This window comes from Strigops habroptila, chromosome Z (genome assembly GCF_004027225.2).
Source record: "Strigops habroptila isolate Jane chromosome Z, bStrHab1.2.pri, whole genome shotgun sequence".
Lineage (NCBI taxonomy): Eukaryota > Metazoa > Chordata > Aves > Psittaciformes > Psittacidae > Strigops > Strigops habroptila.
The window spans coordinates 91048724-91069474 of record NC_044302.2 but is presented as its reverse complement, the minus strand read 5'-3'; the positions used below and the strand labels follow the sequence as shown (position 1 = coordinate 91069474).

The following is a 20751-nucleotide window of genomic DNA, read 5'->3' as shown; positions in this document are numbered from 1 at the left end:
AGTGCAGCTGGATCTCTAGATTCAAGAGAACTGGACCTGCATTGCAGAAAATGCAGGTGGTCCAGAAGAATATGCTGTGTACTTGGGAATGACCTGCCTGCAGCTCAATTACCACCTCTCAGGTGTCTGAGGCTGTGACAGCAAACAAAGAACTAATTCTCTGTCCCAGAGATCTTAATTTTCTTCCAGTCTGAGAAGTCAAGATCTTACTCTGGTATTAATCCTGATAGCCAGACAGTACCCCACCTTTTGCAATCCCATGTTGTGTTTTGCCTTGTTTTCCATCTATTTCCCAGTCTTATTATTCTTTTCCAATGTTTTCTGAAACCCTTATGTAGTACTAAGGGCAGGTTGATAAATCTAATGTGGATCACTTCCCTTCCTCTTTTAGAATAGGTACAGAATTTACCTTTACTATTTGCCAGCCATACAGCTTCCCCTCCTTCCTCTCTTCCCACACAGGTATTTTTATCAAAAGCCCTGTTGCCAGCTGTGATCATGCAACTCTTCTTTCGTTGTTCTGGGATAGAGTATGTCTTGTCCCTCTGACTCAAGTGCATTCATCTTCCTGAATTGGTTTCCACTTCTAAAGCTCATTTCTTTTTCTGCATCCTCTTTCCTCTGTATTATCTAACCTGTCATCATTGCAGCTTCAATATTCTTCTTGCCAAACAGCACCAAAGATGCTGTTTTACTTACCTCTAATACCCTTCTTGGTATGGTTATTCATTTAGGTTGGTCAGGAGCTCTGTTTTTTCAATTTCCTCACCTCACTAGGTGATTCCAGATGTTTCTTTTATTTATGATGAACATTCAAAGTCCTTTCTGCAATACTTCTCCAAGCTCTTTGTTCTTGTTGGCTTTGTAACTGTTTTCCCTGATACAGCAGAGATCTGCTCTTTAAAAATTGAAAAGGTTTCATTACAGAGCTGTTTGCTTTTTAACCTTCTGTTTAATACAAACTGGGTCAGCTTGCGATATTCAGTCCCAAGCCTTTCTCTATTGTAGATGCTGGGCGATAGCTTGTCTCAGTAGGCACAGTATTGATGGTTAAACCCAAGAAAAGCAAATGAAAAGTGAGAGATGCGGGCAATCTGTGTGGTTGGTTGAGCGGTCGAGGACCAGAGGTGGAGGTGCCTTCCCATGAGTTGTGGAATTATGCATGAGAAGATTTTGTCCCTGTGTTTGCAGAAGCCATCAGAATATGACTGCTGATGGGAAAGCTCGTTTGTGTTCCACTTGTACTGCTTCATGGGAAGAGTTCTGATATGGATAAAGTTCTCCTGGCAGTTCAGTCTATAAAACCAAAAGAACCAGAAGTTCACCCCATTCCAGAGCTACGCAAAAGGCTGCAGGATAAGGCTTGAAGGGGACAAGGGAGCTTGACTGACAGGGGTTGAAATCCATAGCAATGATCAATGACAGCTGTGTTGGTAACTAGCTTCAGCAGGGATTTATTGTGTTATCTGCTGAGCAGGTTCCCTGCGTGTCCCAGCGCTCATCTGAAAGCTGGTTACTCTCCAAAAGAAAAAGAAAAGGGATGTCAAAATGCATCTAGACCCTGATTCTGCTCCAGTTTTTTCTATTGATGAAAGTGATTTTAATGTTCATTTACTGAAAGAAGTGGGTCAAAGCATGGACGCATCTGTTAAGATGAATGCAAGAGCAAGCTTGTCCACAAACTATCCCTCTCCCCACCACAGTTGTGTTGCAGCCTCAGGGTCATTTAGACAATGTTTTTAATATCCATCAGACGCATGCAAGTATTTCTTACTGGGCAAGGCTGCTCATGATTGTATCAGCAGATAAGAGAAAAACCCCCAAACACTGCGGTTGTTAACTGTTGTAAATGGGAGGGAGGCAGAAGGCAGAGCTGTAATGTAGGTGAGCGGCCATAATATAGGTGATGGCTGAGGTTCACCCTCTGAGTTTGAACTCATGGGAGAGAGACTCTGTGTTGGTCTTTGTGCAGTGCTGAGTATGTGGGGCTGGCAGTACCTCTGAGTGATGAATAATAAATATCTGAGTGATGGCAGCAATGCTTTGTATTGATGTCTGGCAAGTGATGGGAAACTGGCGCTGCCATCAAACTATATCTCTGTTCCAGCACAAGATGCTCTCTGGGAGCAGAGAACAAGTGTCATTGCTCTGTTGTTGTGCTTTTTGGGCCAGTGGCACAGACAGAGTAATAAGAGCTAGCAGTTCCTTCTGGCAAGAGGGGATTTTCTCCTCTGGGAGTTACAGGGAAAAAAAAACAGAGCCTGGAGGGAAGAACCTGGCAAATGTAGAGCAGATATTTAGCTGGTACTTCCCTCAGACCCACTGTTATCTCAGACTAGACCATGCTTCTTGGGGAAGGGTGGGGCACATGGACAAGGAATGGGTACTCAACTAGGAGAGTCTCCCTTCCCCTTGGTTCCCAGCTGTGCAAGAGCCTCGCCTGAGCATCTGTGTCTCTGGCAAATACTCAGGAGCTCTCCTGGTACCAGAAAAAAACTCTGCATACAGTTGCAGGAAAACAAGTTTTTCATGAGAACTCAAGTTGTGATGTGAGGTTTGAGCTAGTGAGTTGCTTAACTGTGATGCAAGTCAACCCTGGGGAAAATCTGTGCTTCTGAGTGTTGGCTAACACAGACTCAGTTCGGCAACAACTAGGTAGTCTCTCTCAGCTCCTTCTGACCACACAGAACAAGCTCTTTAGGTGTTATTCTTCAACAGTGCAGGGAGTCCTTGCTCCCTACATAGTTGGACTAATCTCATCAGTTTAACTCCAGAACTGCACATTATTCTTTGTAAATTGGCTCCAGCTGCCATCACTTCTGGAAAAGTGGGACCTAAATGTTTAAAGTGGGCAGGCTCTGCTCCATTCTGCTCTGACTGCATTGGTGCCGGACAAACCACATGCTTACTCGGCCTGCTTTTGTTTAGTAGGTCCAATTCATCTGAATTGTTTAGCAAGCCACTGTCTTTTGGTCCCTCTCTAAGTTTCCCATAGTGAAGAGCAGGCATGTGTGCCTCATGCTGCAGTGTCATGTGTTTTCTGTGTAAGCTTAGGTAGCATAGCTGTCCTCACAGATGTCCTTCTCAGCAGGGAGAATGACCTCTCTGGACCATTGTGCTAGTGCAATTTTCTGTTCTTAGTAGTGAGCCTAGTTCCAGTGTCTGCTTACGCAGCACTTTTCCCCTGTCGTCCTACCCTCAGACCTTTTCCAGCAACTCAGGTGGCACAGTCATAAACCTACATATGAGGAGATCCAGTGGGAAATATAAATAATTCGTATCCATGGTCCCAAGATATTGTTGTCCAAAACAGCGTATCTTCCTTGGCTTTTCCTAATTCATTCTAATGATTGATACCTGCAGTGACACATCAGCTTACTCTGGTTGATCTCTCCTTCACCAATTGTTAGTGTGTGAGTTGTTGTAGTGACTTCTAAGGGATTTATTGCCTGAACGTGGCTTATCATGAGCACTGATTGTAGTTAGACCCTTTAGAAGCATAGCAAGAGGATTTCAGTGTGCATTTGCACTTAGACATTTTCTAGAACTTGATTGTGGCACTTTCTTGTTCCAGAAAGAGACAACAGCAACAAGCTGTTCTCTTTTGTCCACAGTCGGTGGTATCTAACATAACCTACTGCAGAGATCTATCCTCCAGCTGCTCGAAACGGCCGTTGCAGAGAGCATCTTCTTTATCCAGATGTTTCCTCCTGCCTTCAACTCCTTTTCATATGCCTCATTTTCATTTCTGCAGGCACTTGCTGTTTATAATTACTGTATTTATAAAGCACTCTGAAGGTGGTGACTACTGCTTATTACAGTAAGCCCGTCAGTCTTTTTGTTCCCATGTGCTGCCCTTCGCTGTTTCCTCTTAGACTGGGTGGTTTTGGGGGAAGGCTGGGGCAGAGAAGAACATCCCTAGAGGTCTCTAGGCTCTAGTGCAGTAGGGCTAGCCAGTTCAGGGCACAGTAACAGAGGAGGAGAGGAGGAACTGCCAGAAACAGGTATTTGCCAGCACTGACCGGCAATGTCATGGGGGTGGTTAATGCACGAAGTGGCAATGCTCTAGCCACACGTCATCGAGTTTGTCTGGCCATACCTTGTTGAGACCCTGGTAGTAGTTGTTGATCTGTTGGGGTTTCTGTTAATCCGTGCTTCTGTTGGTGACTTTGCATAACCTTCAGAGACCCCAGAGAATGTCCCTACCTCCATAACCCCAACCTCACCCAGGCTTTGTGCTACTGACATGGTTTGGTTTCGCAGGGTGAAGAAACACCTCAGACTGAAGCAATGCATTTATATTTGGCCTGGAAGCACTTAGGGGTACCAGGCCATGTTTGACAGCCAGTATTTTGGTCCGCTTGCCTTGTCGTCTGCTTTCCCCTTGGCAAGAGTTGAGGTTGAAAAGAAAAACCACAACAACCTCTTGGCCTGCCCATCAAAACAAAAGGGGAATCTTCTTCCAAGCCACCAGACCTCACTGATTTAATGAGGCAAATTAACCAGGGAAAATATCCTTCAGACCTTAGCTAGATATTCAGGACCCTCTTATGTCTTGGGGGACCACAACGAGAATTTGCATGAGGATATGGGAAATCTTTCCCCACAAGCCTTTGCCAAGAATTTGTGCAACCTGAGGGAGAAAACACCCCCCAAAACATACTCCATAGACAAGGAAAAGAAACTTCTTTCCTCTGAAAGAATCTTTCCTTTCAGAGGAAATATTTCCTCTGAAATCTTTCTTCAGATTTTTTCCTAGAAAAATCCACTGGTTTATTCTAGGCTAGTCTTGTTGTAAACCTTGATTATTTTTTTTTAAGCTTGATGCTAAGTTATGTAAATGTATGTAGCAGAAAACAGTCCCACAAGTACACTTTGTCAGGTTCCAAATCATTAAACTGATTAAATTTATTAATTTGATTCAAATTCATTATATTGATGTCATTAAACTGCAAGAAGAACCTGGATGTCACCCTGGTCATAAGGGACTTTACTTGGTGAGCATCTACGTGTGAATGCTAAGGTACATGAGGGATGGGATGGAAAATGATGATACAGAGTCTTCTAATATTGATACATTAGGGAGCAGGGGACATCCCACTGTTGATTGGGAAAGTGTGTGCAATTAGCTACCCCAGCTCAGAAGCATGACTACAGAAGTGAAGGGAACTGAGAAACTGCCCAGGAAACTACACAAGATGCTGGAAAACTCTCATTAGGGGAGAGACTGAAGAAGTGGGAATTATTTGTGTTGAATGGGAAACTGTGGGGTTTATGATATAAAATAAGGAACAGTCTGGAGAAAGGCGATATCGATTTATGCAGTGCCCTGCTTGTAACATGGAAGTATTCCAGGAAATTAAGGAGGATTATTTGAAACTGATAATAGGAACAATTTTCACATACTGCGACTAATTAGTCCATGAATCTTGCTGTCAAACTTCAAAGCCCAACCATATTCCCAAATGGCTTGGCATTTGTGTGAATAAGACTACCCAGTGTATTTACAGTTGGTGTTCAGAGGTTGCAGAGTTTTGAAACCTTTCGGTTGAGTTGAGGCCCATCTCAGTGCAAGGCTTAAGAGAGGCAAGTTCTTCTTATGAGCTGGGAAGGTCAGAGTAGTCACCCCTCCAGCAGAGTTGGTGTGTCCCCCAGGACTCTAACCTGCTCTTCCAGTACAGAGGCAAGGACTATCCTCATTTGCCCTCTGTTTTTACTCCTAGTGAATAGGTCTATGCATCCACTGCAGCCCAGCAAGACTTTCCTCAGCAGAAGACCTCGGTTAATTCAGGGTTATCAGATTTAGTTAGTTAGACCCTTAATGCTCTGTTGAGCCCAGTCATTCCAAGCCTAATTAGCACATGAGCTATCTTTTGGAGCAATATCCTAAAATAAACTGTCCCGAATAGGGCTTTACAAGCTGAGTTTGGTTTGGGTTGCCAGCCCCTGCAAGGGATAAATTTCTCCTCAGAAGAAAAGTATGTGTAATCATTAGGAGTGTCTGGTCTGCTTCATAAGTATTTTATTAAGGCTCTGGCTTGCCTTTTGTTAGTTCTGTTGCATGGAAAATATTCTGTTACGTAAATTGATGCCGCGGTTTCATCCAGATCCTCTTGAGTTCTGCCTTGCTGCTGGCCATGCTAATACACAAACACACCCCACATCAGGAAAGCACTTGGACAGAGGTTGGTGACCAGACCAAGGATCTGGGGATCCTCTTATACATGAGCAGAATGGAAAGCTTGGGACTGCTCAGAGGGCTGGCAAATACAGTAGAAAATATGACACCCTCCCCGCCCTAGCCCAAGGACAAGCGATGAAGTCAAATGTGCGTATGGTCAAAAGGACTGATTGTGGCATGTAATCTGGTGTGGAACTCACTGGTTCGGGAAGTTACAAGCCCTAAAAGATGTGAGAATTCAGAAAAGAAAACGGGACACACAAAGGGACATCAAGAGTATATCATTGTGCTTGTATAGGCTCATAATTTTCTATGGGCGGGTTATGAAACCTGCTTCTAGACATAAACAGTTTTCCCACCAGAATTTTGCCTAAGTGAGATTCAGACAGCATTTTGGCTTGACTGCAGAGGACCTGTTTTTTCAGGGGCCTAGTCAAAACAGGGTCAATAAATGCACAGTCATCAGGCAAATTCCCTTTACAAATGTCAGTGCTACGGGGCCCTTTCCTCCAGCTACCTTCAAGGGATTGCAAAATCTCTTGGTGTAAAAGTGGTTGAATATCAGCAGCAAAAGTGTATGTGGTCCTGATGTCCTTCAGAGGGCAGGGTAAATTTGGTGCATTGGTCTCACCAAATGCTGCTTTATTGGGCTGATGCTCAGCATTTTTTGCTTTGTACCATGCTATCACCCCCGAATCAGAGTGCTGCCAGCCTTCAGACCATTGAATTACTTATTGCATATTCCTGCTTTGGAGAGACCCAGCATTTCTTCCTGTGTATGCAGTCATTGCTTCTGGTCTTGGCAGAACTATTTAGAGCTAGGAAGGGTTAAGGTTTCCTGCAGTCTTAGCAGGAGTCCACTGTTGGACATAGCTGCTGTTCGAAAAACCATTTAGATGTGACTGTGAAGACAAACATGTAATAAAACTAGGCTGCTGCTGGGATGTTTTCTGTTTGTGCTTGATTTTAGAGCTCCTGATCTGCTTGCACACAGCATGTATTAAATGCTGTGTAGGATTGCATCATTTAAAAACAATTCAGGTCTGTGGATGCAGGCATTCTAGCTGCTCAGAACTGATGCCCGTCACGGCTAGGTAATGCCATACCTGTATTGCTTCTATTCACTGGGATGTGATTATCTAGTAATGATAGCAAAGCCATTGCACCACTGCTGTGTTCAAGTCTGAAAATAATCCTGCTGGGGCTTTTTGACATCTCTTGCTGCTTTATTTATGGTGGCTTGTGGGGTATTACTTTAATTATTTCAATAAATTGTCCCTGCTGTGGTTTTACTTCACTCTATCATAGGCACATTTGCTGCCTGTTCTGCTTTTGCCTTGTTGCTATGTGAGATTGAAAGTCTGTAATCTGCCATCCCAGAAATGTTTGGTTTTCACTTCATAGTCATTCCTACATACCTGGGGCTCTGAGCTGAACAAACAGTAAACATGATTTTACAGCCTCTTTAACTGAGTTATCTTAAAACTGAGTTCCTTATTTGTTGGGCTTCCTCCAGTGGTTATTGATGTTTTTGCCTTGCAGGGGGGTTCAGGGTTGTTTTGCATCTGTGATGCCTGCAGTGCATGGTCTGGACAGAAATACAATGCCAGTTTTAATCTGGAAGAAGACACCTTCACTTCATACCTTCACTGCTGAAGGTATGAAACCATGGAGCAGCTGGAGTCTGTATGGGTGCTGACCCATACTGCAGTGAGATCTTATTCACTGTAAAGACACTGCTTCTTTGTCCCTTGTAGGGTTCTTTTCCCAAAGTCATGAAGGTGCTAGGGCATCTAGGACTACCTGAAGTGAAGCTGTCCTAATGTGCTTTTGTTTTGTGCAAATGAAACTTCCTTCTGAAATTAGCCTCCCATGAGCCTTGGACAAGCAGGGCCTTGGCGTTGCCATGATCTGGGCACTGGCAAGTTGTCTGAAGCCAAATTCCAGTAAATGTTAGGGAGGAAAGACTCAGTGGAAGTGAATCGTGACCTCTCATTAAGACGCCTTTCCAAAGTATTGTAGTTCTAGGGATTCTTCAGATCCCCACCAACCCCTGACATCTCCAGTGCTGCTGAGATTATCTTCATCCATATGAAGCATCCATGCCCACTCCACCTCTTGTCATCATCTCGGGAACCTTTGCCCCTGCAGTGCACACCTGAGCAAGAACCATTGCATGTAGCCATATAACAGACTTCAGGAGCACTTTTGCCACCTTGTATGCCTGCGGGCACAGAAAATCAGCTTTGATTCACGCACTGAGTTTGATGCCTGACTCCCTCAGCAGGACACTTTATTACCTGCCCTCCTGTGGCTGCTGTGGTGCCAAGTTTTGAGCTCACAGCTCCTAGACATAGAAGTTGGTTGGAAAACTTTAAGCTTGCACTTCCGCTACTCTGGTTCACCCACACCTGCTGGCTGGGATTTTGTCACTACTGGTTCCAATGTTCCTCGGTTGTGCAGGTCTGTAAAAGGGGCACGTTCATGAGGCAGCCAGCTGACAGCCCCACTTTGCAGCTAAGCCCTGGCCAAAGCCATGCAGTTACGGAGTTAAGCTTGGCATCTTCAGCTATTGATTCTGCCCAGCAATTTCATTTGCTTATAGGATTTTTCTAATTTCTGTGTGGGTCCTTGAGTGTTCTGGGAACTCTGCAGCAGCCAGGCTGCAGCACCCAACCAGACCCATGTTTCAGAAGGGAATTGTGTAATTTCTGCTCTTCTAATATCTTCAGGATGCTTTCAGAGTGCTCGGGCAGAAAGGTTCTATAGAAGCGTAGTCCCTTCTCCTGCTGCTGCTGCTACTAGATTCTGTGTGATAAGAAAGGATTTACAGTGTCAGCAGTTTGATTCAGCAGCTGATATTGACAGCTAGAAACATCAGAGTCTTTTTCTCCTCTGCGGATCTGCATACAGTAATTAGGAGCATATTCAGTGGGGGCTGGGGCAGAGGATGGCTGGTGGGGAGGAGGAGGAGGAGCAGGTTACAGCCCAGATCACCTCGGTGGATGCTCGTGAGTCACGACCTGTACGTGGCTCCTGCCGAGTGCCACATGCCAGATGATGAGTCACGGAGCAAGAGAGCACAGAAATGAGAGAAACTGGTTCGGTCACTATCAGACTCCTGTGTTGGCTGCTATGGATCTGCTGCTTGAGCTATTTCTGATGTCTTGTGTAACTCAAAATGCACAAAGCAGCTGGGGCTGCTTTTCCTCTGACTGGGAGGCAGCACCTGCCTCATGCTAGCTGTGTCATCAGCAAGAATATACATACTACCTATTGCTTATTTTCGGCCAGCCCCTCATCCCTGACCGGCACTGCTCCTTGCTGCCATGAGCGCAAGGGCTGTGATTGATCGTCATGTGCTGCAGTTTCCATTTTGAACACATCATAATCCTATATCATCCTGGGATGTAACGATACATTAATCATGGGCTTAGCCAGGCTGTCCTGGAAACTTCTGGAAAAAGCCTTGGCCTAGGCAGCACCTCAGTGTGAAAAGAAAAGGGAAGTGGTCTTTTCAGGAATCACTGCTTGCTCAGCACCACAAGAGGAACCAGCCTGAGGCAGAAATTTAGGAAGTATTAAGTCTTTCTATCTTGCTGCAGCCCCCTTTATACACTGAGTGCTAGAATATTCGCCCTGGGAGCAGGCAGATCACCCTCACTATGCTCCCAGTTCCCTGAGGCAGGGAAGGAGAGCTGAAGGTTTAGAATGAGTCAAACAGCTAGCATTTCCTTTTACACCTTTTCTTTCATTAAATGTGCTGGTTTATTTACTAAAGCATTTGATGAAGGCATGAATTTGGCAGAGATGTATTAGCTGGCCAGAAATAAATGGACATGCAAACAAATACCACTAGCTAGTCCACCCTTTAACAACTTACAGGCTTCCTCACCTCCACCCTCTCCTTACTCATGCTGATGGTTCAGACCCCTGGCTGCTCATCCTGTGCCATTCATCCCATCTTCCTCACTGGTGCTGCTTCCTGAAGGCTTTCCAGCTCTCTGGAATTTCCTGGGTTTTGTTGTTGGGGTTTTTTTTTGTTTATTTGGTTTGGTTTGGGTTGGGTTTTTTTTTAACCATTCAATACTTTCTGGCAGCTTTTGGAGTGGCCAAGCTGAAGCAGAGACAAGTGCATTACTGGGATCCTGGAAACTGGTGCTGGAACCAATGAGCTGTGAGATCCCCCATGCTGTCTCAAGAGTGGCTTTCAGTTCAGTTTCATTTCCCAGCTGGTTTGCCTGGATGCGGGCTTATAGGAAGTGAACTGAATCTCTCTCTCCCCAAAGAGCAAAGAGATGTCTGTATGTTGCCCCAGTCTGCAAGCTCACACAAACCGTTGCTTTTTGCAGCGTTTCTGTAGAGCTGTGTGGTTCCTTCAGGCGTGTTAAGGCAAATGCTCTGTAGGAGTCAGGGATTCACATGGAACAACCCCCAAAGAATGAGCATCTCCAGAACAAAAGGATTTTTGCTGGTTCATCTATGAAACTGAATGCACAGGTTTTGACTCCGTTTTTCCGTCTTTACTCTTCAGTGACATGATGGATCTTGGTCCATCTGAGGAAGATGGTGATGATGACAGTGAAACCATAGCCATTAAGAAAGAGGCATAAGAACCCTTACACTTAAAGGCTCCCAATGGGCATTCAATTTTATAGCTGAAATGACTGAGATTTTTAGAAACAGTAATCTGTTCAAAAAGCCAGCCTCCAAAAAGCCAGCATTGCTTCCAGCAGGCAGTTCTGATGGTTTTGCTCCTGCCTCTTCATCCTCCATGCTATGTGCAATCTTTTTGCATTTAAATCATACTTGTTTCTTAAATCTCTGCATGCCTCCCCCAGTATTGCATCACATTTCACAAGGAAACTTGCATCGTGGGGTGTTGAATGCTGTTGCCCCATGTATGCAGCTGACGGCACTGAGCAGAGCAGGGTATTAAACAATCAGTGATGGAACTCCAAAAGGGTGGCAGGAGCAGTAACAGATAGCAGGTTATGCCTGGGGATATGTGACCACCACACCTAATTCACTGGTGGCACTTGGAGGTAAGGCTCCCTCTAATTAAAGCAGATTCTTGCAGTTAGGTTTGGAGCTAACTCTGATGGCTGTATCTTCTCAGCAGTCTTGCAGTGGCAGGAGGTTGTAATCCAGAAGCCACGGAGCTGCACAGATCAGCCTTAAATCAGCACAGCATGCTCAGATACAACAGAGGAGGGATTTGGGGGTCTCTGTGTAGCGCTCAGCAAAGACTTACAACACATAAAGTGCAGAGCCTGAAGGGTTCAGCTCTGCAAGGTGCTGCATGTCCCTGTGTACCTGCAGCATGCTGCCTCTTTTCTAAAGCGCAGACACAGCCTGATAGGCAGCTCTCAGATCAGTGCTGAACCCATCCTTTGTTGCTCAGCATTCACCTCGTCTGTTTACCAAGAGCTTTGCTGCAGCCAAGGAGTTTCTGTCACGTATATGCATATATACATGGGGGTAACAAGCATTCCTGAGCAATTCCACAGCACACCATAGGTGTCTCACAAAAAGCCATCCTTCTCTGCTCTCTATTATTTTGCCTGGAGTGGAACGTACACAGGTAATTAAATGTCTGGCCCTTGCATTCTCCAGATAACCCTTAGCACCCCAAGGAAGAGCTGGCTGAATAAACAACCATATCTCCCATGTAGCAGCAGATGGTGTCAGTGTGGAGAAGGCAAAGGATTTTGATATTTGAAGGTAAAATGGCTGTTGTACTGATGTGTCTGGAATCATGGTGCTCCCTGCGTGCCTCCCTGCCTTGCAGTACCGTGACACTCTTTTCTAGGCAGGAATGATCGCTGGATGCTGTGCTTGCTGTTGTGCATGTAGGATTGATCAGGATTCAGCCTACTGTGGGCTTGTGCTATTGCAGATAAACACGAGGAATGAACTGATTTGACAAAAGGTCTTCAGATACACGCTGCCTATGCACATCTGGAAATCTCCCCCTGCAATGGGTGTGAGTGCTTTGCAAAGAGCTGGTCAAAGCCAGCAGAATCTGAAACTACTCTGTTTGCTGGATTTTATGCCCCAGTGTCAATCCCAGCCTACTAGACACTGAATAGGAAGAGGGAAAATCCTTCTACAGCCTTCCAGAATCAGGGAGGGAATGTTAAGGGTTGGTACAGCCAGGGATGGTGCTCTGGTGTTGGGAACTGAATAATCCCTGCACTGGCAGTGCCATTGCCAATCTCCCTGCATCCCAAACACAGGAGGAATCATAGGGCGAGAAGAGGGGTATCTAGTGCACAAAAAAAGCTATGCATATCCCTAGGAAAGCTGTCAGAATGGCTCTCAGCAGGAGCTGGCTGTGTGCCACCCATGATACTGGGCCTTAGAGCCTGGTGCTGGGAGCAGGCTGTGGGTGCAGGCAGAGTGGGCATCCATCTGCTGCCGCATCTGTGACAGCCAGTGAATCACAGTCCACCCGGGGAGCCTGTGCTGCCACTGAGACCAAATAGCTGGGCAGAGCTCTGGAGGGATAGCTGGGAAATGGCCACGTGTCAGCTCTCCTGACATTTTGCTGGCAAATGCCAAAGTGTGCCTGTGCAAGACTTGTCCTCCCACAGCAGCATCTGCACCAATGTGAAGTGTGTGTTGTTCAGCAGGGCTTGTCGGCAGATTGGTGCTGGTGCTGGGAGCTGGCTCCAAGGCAGCCATTTCCCAGAGGCAGCAGCGATACAGTGCTTAAGCAGTGAAGTGCGCTCTCATCATAGTCTGTGTTCTCAAAATGATGCTTTTCAAGTGGTTGCATTGTGGAAACACTCAAGATATATAAAAGGCTTATGGAGAGATGTGATTTAAGCATAACAATCAATCAGCTACAAAGGCAGAGAGAGACAGGATAAATAGGGACTTCTACATGTACCACCAGTGGTTCACAATGTCCAAACGGGGGCATGAACAATGCCCCAGCTATTGAGCACCACTTTCATCATATCTGTGTGCTAGGCACAGAGTCAGAGGCTGCTGTTAGCCACAGTGGTTCTTGAACACTGTGATTTGGGGAATCCTTAATGTAAAAGATCTCCCCCAAGGAACCGGGGTGAGGACAGACTCATTCCCTTCAGCCTCTGTGGTGAGGGCTGTGGGAGAGGAGCCAAAGGCTTGCAGGACAGAGGAGTCACTGAAAGGGGAGTGGAGGGTGATATGGGCATTAGGGACACTATAGGTGGGGGAGAGTTTATGGTCGCACAGTAATCCAGCTGGATGTTTCCAAGTGGTCCTGGTGACCTCTCTGCTTCAGAGCCTAACCCTGGCTGAAGCATCTCAGCAGAAGCAGGCATGAGTGTGAGTGTGCTCCTCATCTAGGTCTCATGATGATCTCTGGTATACCGCAAGACTTGTCTAAATGCTAACCTGGGTGTTTGCATTAAATCTTACATCATTGGTTGTTTACTTAAATATTAGGTCCATTTCCATCTTTGTGTTTTTTTCCCTACCAGCATCATCTCATGTCTGTGACAGGCACTACTATGTGTGGGAGGAAAGTACTTCTCTTGATATTTATTTTTAGCATCTTTCCATTGCCATTCTTATGCCATGAAGCTGAAGCAACTGAAGTTCCTGATCTTTCTATTGAGCTGTCTCAATGTTTACACCGTTGTTCTAACTTCATTTATCTGACATTTCCCAATTTCCCTCCTGGGCTCCCATGTGGTGTGGCAGCTCTGCTCCAAATCTATTATCATCCAATCCATTACAGTCACAAATGTTGGGGTAAGGTAGGCAAAGATAGATACAGTGAATGCCACTTTCTGGAGTTTGAAAGTCAGTGTTAGCAGCAGACTCAGGGTCCTGGACGCCAGAGCAGGATCACAGTATGTGGTGTCAAGGTGCTGTGAGTATTGAGGATGCCCATATGAAGTATGGGATGTGGATTGCTGACCAAAGGGTATTTCGCCCAGGATTTTCAGAACAAGTGGTGGGTCTATGAGAGCACGAGGTCATTGTTTATTCCCTCAGGATCATCCTGAATCACTGTTGTCTTCTGTAGTTTGTCTCCTTGCTGCCTTAGCTGCCCTCCCATGCACCCCTCTGCTTCTCTGATGTGTAGAAGGGAAGGCAGGAGGGAACTCCCCTCCAGACTGTCCTGGAGGTGCCTATAGGCTGGACCTCTGGGTTAGGTGGGGAAGTAGGAATTAATGTCCTCTGATTCCCATATCAAATGTCAGTGAACTTCTTCCTCTGGCTTTATGAGAACCTGCTATATACTGAGCACTGAGGGAATGAGGTTCTTACTGCTCTGCCTGGTACAGCTGCTGGGTCTGCACGATGTGGCAGCAGGTATATGAAGTGCAGCACGTAAAAGGATAACCAGATAACCAAGGTAACGTGGCAGAGTGTCAGAGAACCGTGAACCAGAGGAACCAGTCTGAGCTGAGGCTTAATCATCTGTAGGTCAGCAGAAGGCAATGTGCTGCATGGGACCTATGCAACCATCAACAGTGGCTCCCCATGGCCCCACTGACGTCATCCACTCCTTTTCACATGAGAGGCCCTTGTGTGCATAAGTAGTTACATGCTTTGGCACGCTCCCCTGGCACCATTAAAGGTGCTCAGGACCTCATGGATTTTGGAGAGGAATAGTTGTTGTTGTTTTCCCATTCCAGTCGGTTCCTGCTTTGCACTCTCTGCCCGGAACTGCGTGTCTCTAAGGTTGCAAGGTCTGGCAGCTCAGTTCACTGTTTGGTTCTTAAAGGGAAGTTCGAGGTTCCTAAGAGGAGGCAAAGATGTTTAATCCAGTGTGAGAAGATGAACTGCTTTCATTAGAATGCAGCACTCCATTTCAGACCCTGTGCTGTCTGCATATTTTCCTGTGAGCACACAGTGCCATCCGCAGTGAGGTCTTCAGCTGGCCCAAAGCCTGTGCAGTCCTTTGGCCACTTGAGTGAAATCAGTTAGTCACTTCAGATAAGTTTGAGAGGGGTCAGGTGAAAGCACAAGTGTTGTCCCAGGAATCTGCAGGGAGGGGACCTGTTTGTCTTACATTGCGATGCTTTCCCTGAAGAATGACAACTCAGGACTTAATGCTCTGGTACTTGTGCTCACAAGAACCACTCTGTTTGGTTCTCGTCAGCGCATGAAGTCTTCAAACAAATCAAGGATGCTTTAAACAGTCACTGCCTTTCCTGAGAGGTGACTTCCTTTGTGTTTCTGTCTCACTCTCTAGGTATCTGAATTCCCTTATGAGAAGTGTCTTCCCTGCCTCTCATGTGAAGCCTTACCTGTCCATGGGTAGCACCAGCTTAACTGATGCCCTGAAAAGCATTCCCCACCATGGATAGTCCACCCAAACTGACTGGTGAGACGCTGATTGTCCATCACATTCCCCTGGTCCATTGCCAGGTCCCTGACAGACAGTGCTGCTCCATGAGCAAAAGGACCAATCCCTTCTGCCAGCCAGAGCTCAGCGTTAGTCGGACCTCTGCCCTTCCAGACAGAGACCTTTCACAGACTGACTCCTTGGTCTACAGCAGCTTTCTCCACACCTCCGAAAACTCAGCAGAGGCCTCAGACAACAAAGAAGGCAAAGGGAGGGATTTGATTGTCCCTAGCGTCAGTAAGCGACACAACCCTTTCCTGCTGACTGAGGGTGAAGACCTCAGTGTATTTGGGGATGACTTGGGTCAAAAATCTTTCCACCTTCACAACTCACTTGTGGCTGGCAAACCTCCCTTTCATCTGCACGAGCTGGCCTTGCCCCCTTTCCACCTCCACGACTCCAACAACATTGTGAAATCCTGGAACATGACCAGCCGGTCCGGTGTGGTGGATGGGCAAGAGGACAAAATCAGCAGTGATGATGTCCAGAAGAGGAACAATGCAAACAGATGCCACCAGGCCTCGGAACGCATGGACCTGGATGACTGCAGCTGCCATCGTGGCAGCTCCTCCAGCTTCTCCTTTGATTGTGGTGACCAGGAGTGGAACCAGAACACGGGTGAATCCCTGAGGAATCAGGATGCTCTGCACAGCCGGACATGCAGCTGTTCCAGCTCGGAGCTCCCGCACTGTCGCTGCTACAGTTCATCAAGTCAGTCTGAAGTGATTGACCAGCAGATGGGCTACATCAGTGACTCTTCCTGCAACAGCTCTGATGGGGTGCTGGTGAACTTCAGTGCTCTCTACAACAAAATGAATGGCCAGTCTCAATCCAACCTGAATTCAGCCAACCTGTCCTGTGACTCTTCCTTCTGCAGCCACTCAGACACAGGAGCTTTTTACCTGGATTTGCATTCATCACCCACAGAATCCAAGATGTCTTGCGAGTCACATAACCCAGAGAGTTCACGGAAGGCATGTGGGTGTCAACACTCCTCTTCACCCGTTCTTGATGCTAACTGCAACTCCTACCACCTCCACTGTGAGCCTTGCACTTCGGAGAGCTCGGACCTCACTGCCTGCTTCCAGAGCCAAGCACGGCTCGTTGTGGCTACTCAGAATTATTACAAGTTAGTCACATGTGACTTGTCTTCCCAGTCATCCCCCAGCCCGGCAGGATCTTCCATAACTAGTTGCTCAGAAGACCACACCAAAGGTAGCCCAGTCCAGGCCACTGAATACTATCTGTTTAGAAGGCCTGACTTGACTCAAGAAGAAGGCAGTGTGGAGCACAGTGAAGAGGGGGCAAAGGGAGAATCCACCCAGAACATGATTGAGGGTCAGGTCTATGTGAATGTGTCACCACCTAACCTCAACACAAGCCGGCAGCGCTCCCGGAGCTATGATCAGAACCTGGACAGGAGTCCCAGTGGCAGGCTGGGCTCCTTGGAGCGCATGGTGAGCTGTCCAGTCAAGCTGAGTGAAAGCCCAGCAATACCCATCCAGAGTTCTCCCCCAAAGCGAGTGACGTCTTTTGCTGAACTAGCTAAAGGCAGGAAAAAGAATGGCATCTCCCCACCGCTCCGGTCCAGTGGTGACTCCTCCTTGGAGTTCTCACCTATCCCTGAGACACAACGGGATTGCCCTACCTTCCTTGAAGAAAGAGCTCGCCGTAGCCAGAGTCTTCCACCCATGTCCTTCATCCATGGCCTGAACCGGAGCTGTGAGGGCTTCTGTTTGAATCATGCTTTTGGGGACAGCCAGGCGTTGTGTTCCACCAAAGACTCAGTCTCCAGCGAGAAGGTCCCCAGTGGGCATGGGGCAGGTGAGCAAGCCTCTCTCTCCCTGCTGATGGAAGCAGATGCCAGTTTCTCAGGTGGCTCTGTCGGTGGTCACGGACAAAGAGATCTTAGAGCCCGAGCAGACGGTAAGGAGCCAAACCAAAGGTATAATGGAGAAATAAAAAGAAAGGCTGCTCTTTGGGACATGAGGGTAGCAGCAGATGAACCTGCATGGCAATGGGAGACCAGTGCCTGTGCAGTTTGTTTCTTGGTCTACCACTCCCCGGGACAAAGCCCTACTGTGCTTATTTCAGAACCAGATCAGTACAAGTTTTGTGTCCTTGTATTTCTAAAGCCTCTTGAGGTTTTGTGCAAACCTCCTATGATGTAAGGCAGGACATGTCATTACAGCTTGGAGGATTGCCTCCCCTCCAGGGTGCTGTACTGCCCCAATCCATGGGAATCACTTGCCTTTAGTTCCTAAGACAGAGATGTGCAGATGTTCAGCAGAGTCATTCCAGCAGATGAAAGGAAGGGAGCAACTGAAGAGCTTCTAGCATTTCTTCTTTGGAACTACATGGGGCAGGTGTGGAGAGGGAAGAGGCATAGCCAGTGGTATCCTCTCAGTGCAGGGTCAGGGACCTCACACAGTCTCTACCAGGATTTAAATCATGAGTCCTGCAGAGATTAGAGGAGCTGTGTATCTCTGCTGGAATATCTTGGCTATATCCTCCTGCACTGGATTGCAGCAAAGGTTCCCATGGAGGGTAATTGTCACAGTTGCCTCTGCAGGAAAGCCTGTAATATATGAATTGCTTTCTACCTTGATATTGCTGTCACTTGTCCTTGTGAGGAAGCTCTGTAGCAGCCCTATCAGAGGTACAGCCACTTCTCCGGCATGGTAGACATCTATCTCTGCCCTAGACAGTTCTTGTCTATAATGCCTCTGACCAGACTGCTGCAGTAGATACACTTTAACATGCCAAGGATCAGACTGTGTCAATTTAATGCCCTGAAGATTTCTGGCAGGAGGTAGGAAGAACATGACATTCATTGCCATGGCAGGTGTGGGAGAGATTTTGGCCTTTAGAGCCAGAGTTTTTTAGGTACTGTCTAGTTTGTTTATTGAGTCTTGAATGTGTGCTAAGTGTGGGGTGGCAGAGAAGGCAGGTCTCTGCTGGGAGAAGGCAGCATGGGAACAGCCCTCTTGGATCGCAGAGGAAGCACTTGGAAGGAGCAAGAGCTGCTCAGGGAGGAGAGGGCAGATAGGAGCTCTCAGGGCAATATATCCCAGCAGTGTGTATATCCCAGCCCCTGTGCTTGGGTCCCTCCCTCTGCACCATGATAGCAAGGCAGGCAGCAGTGCTGTGCAGAAAGCTCCTGCCTGCAGCTGGAAATAGAGGCAGAGGTGCCTTGCTCCAGCTGAGAGCAGCATGCAAGCCTAAGGGGTCTGAGAATGGACTAGAAGGAAAACAAGCCCTAGTAAAAGCTAGTTATGGCGAGAGAGGCCTAGCACATCCCACAGGCAGCAGGTAACACCAGGACCGTGCTTAGGATGAGTCCTTTGTCCCAGGATTTGCGATGGGCTGAGTGAGTCAGGAGGAAACAAGGGAGAAGGTGCAACACTGCACTGGGATGTGGCACTGCTGGTGATCAGGAATCCCAGCAGCCCATGTGTGCACTCAGTGTTGTATGTGTTGCGCACTGTGTGCACAGTGTGTCACACTTCTGTGGTGTCCCTTAGGATATTGTGGCCCCACCAGGAGCTGGAGGCATGCATACATAGGAGATCAGCCCAGAACACTCCCTTAGGACATCACTGTCCATAATTTGCTGGAGCAGACCTTTGCTTTCCAGCAATGGAAGCTCTTCTCTGCCTGCTGGGTCCTGATTTAGGTCTGGCACAGGCAGGGGGATGAAGGGAATTGTGTGTTCAGAGGGGGAACAATTACAGGGAAAGAAGAGGGAGGGAGAAGGGAAATCCAGCAGCCTTTCTGACAGCACCAAGTGCAACATGGGATGCAGAGCTGCAGTGCTATTGCATGCAATGCTTGTGCTCAGCTGGGTGAATTCTCAGCATGTGTTATCTTCAGGATAATAGATGTTGCTGTACCACAGCGTATTGGGCCATGTCTTTGTGGCACTGCCTGGGTGAAGGCAGGTTGAGGGCAAGGCACTGGGGCCACGACTTTGTGCTGTCCTGGGAGCAAGGGTTAGGCAAGGAATGTGAAGCTGGTGACCCAGCCAGGGGAGCTAAGCTCTTGGTGCAGTGTTCTACTCTCTCACACAGCTGTCAGCAGCTAGAAACTCTGCTTTTGGGGCCACATGTCTTTCCCCTGCTAGCTCATGATCTGTGTAACCAGTTGAGCCTTGAACTGCTCTGCACGTGCTACTGGCCTCTAGCTCATCCTCCTGAAGCTGACAGTGCGTTCCCTTTTGCCTGTGATCTGTTGGTGTTACCATGCTTGTCCCTCTACCCATCTTTGTCCCCCTTTCTCTTCCCAAAGGTGGTGGCACAGACAGCAAGCCCGTGGTACGCTACAGCAAGGACCAGCGTCCCACGACTCTGCCCATCCAGCCCTTTGTTTTCCAGCACCATTTCAGCAAGCCACCCAAGGCCCGTGCCCTGCACAGCCATTTTGCTTCCAGCCTCTCCCAACTCTACAGCTTGTCCAGCAGCCGGCCTGCCAGCCAGCAGATCTCCTCCAATGCCCAGTGCTCAGCCTCGACCACCTCGGCAGAGCAGGCAGCGGCGTCAGGGAGCCAAGCCCACAGCACGCTGCTGACCCAGCGCTCAGTGGATGGAGCTGCATCCCGCAATGACAGCAGCATTAAGAAGCCTGCCCCCGAGACAACCCGGCCATCCCCCCTGGGCAGTTACTCTCCCGTGCGATGCAACGTGCCTTTCTTTCAAAGCGTGGACTCCTCTTCCTCGCCCACCGTGGAAAGAGCTGAAGAGACCCAGCCTCCCAGGAGCAGGTCCTGCCCCATCTCTGCCAGCCTGCTTCCCACAAGGTCTTCCCCTGCTGTCAGTGCTGTGCAGCCCTCCCAAGCCACCAAAGCTGAAGCCCTGAGGCAAAAGGAGAACCCCAAGCTGGTTCCCAAGAAGGAGGCAGCGATGGAGCGAAGCCTACCGCTCTCTGAGTACCGACTCCACAGTGGGTCCCTGCCGCCCCTCTCAGCGGGTGGTATGAGCAGAGTAGGAGGCCATGCAGATCCCCCCCACTGGAGAAGTGGCAGTGACACCGGCAGTTCTGGTCCCCTGAGCAGCATGGGCATACGACCTGTCAATGGTAGGTACCCGTCTGACAGGAACATCTCCAGCTCCCTATGGCTATGGCTGCTCCCTGTAGTACCACAGCCCAGGGCAAAATTGCCCGAACACTTGGCTTCAAAAGAAAGTCCTACACTAAAAGCATGTTTTTCCAGTCCCGACTC

At 47.8% G+C, this 20751-nt stretch overlaps 1 protein-coding gene across 5 annotated transcripts in view; it reads left to right on the top strand.

Moving 5' to 3' along the window:
* The window catches only part of RUSC2 (RUN and SH3 domain containing 2), a 52457-nt gene that overhangs the window by 18687 nt on the left and 13019 nt on the right, over positions 1-20751 (top strand). For 4 of the 5 annotated variants that reach the window (XM_030470145.1, XM_030470143.1, XM_030470144.1 and 1 more), the window contains 2 exons: positions 15381-17459; positions 19821-20606. In XM_030470145.1, coding sequence (XP_030326005.1) covers positions 15488-17459; positions 19821-20606 — 2758 coding nt within the window. In that variant the 5' untranslated portion in view covers positions 15381-15487. The remainder of the gene's footprint in view (positions 1-15380; positions 17460-19820; positions 20607-20751) is intronic. The other variant, XM_030470146.1, reaches the window with a different exon arrangement.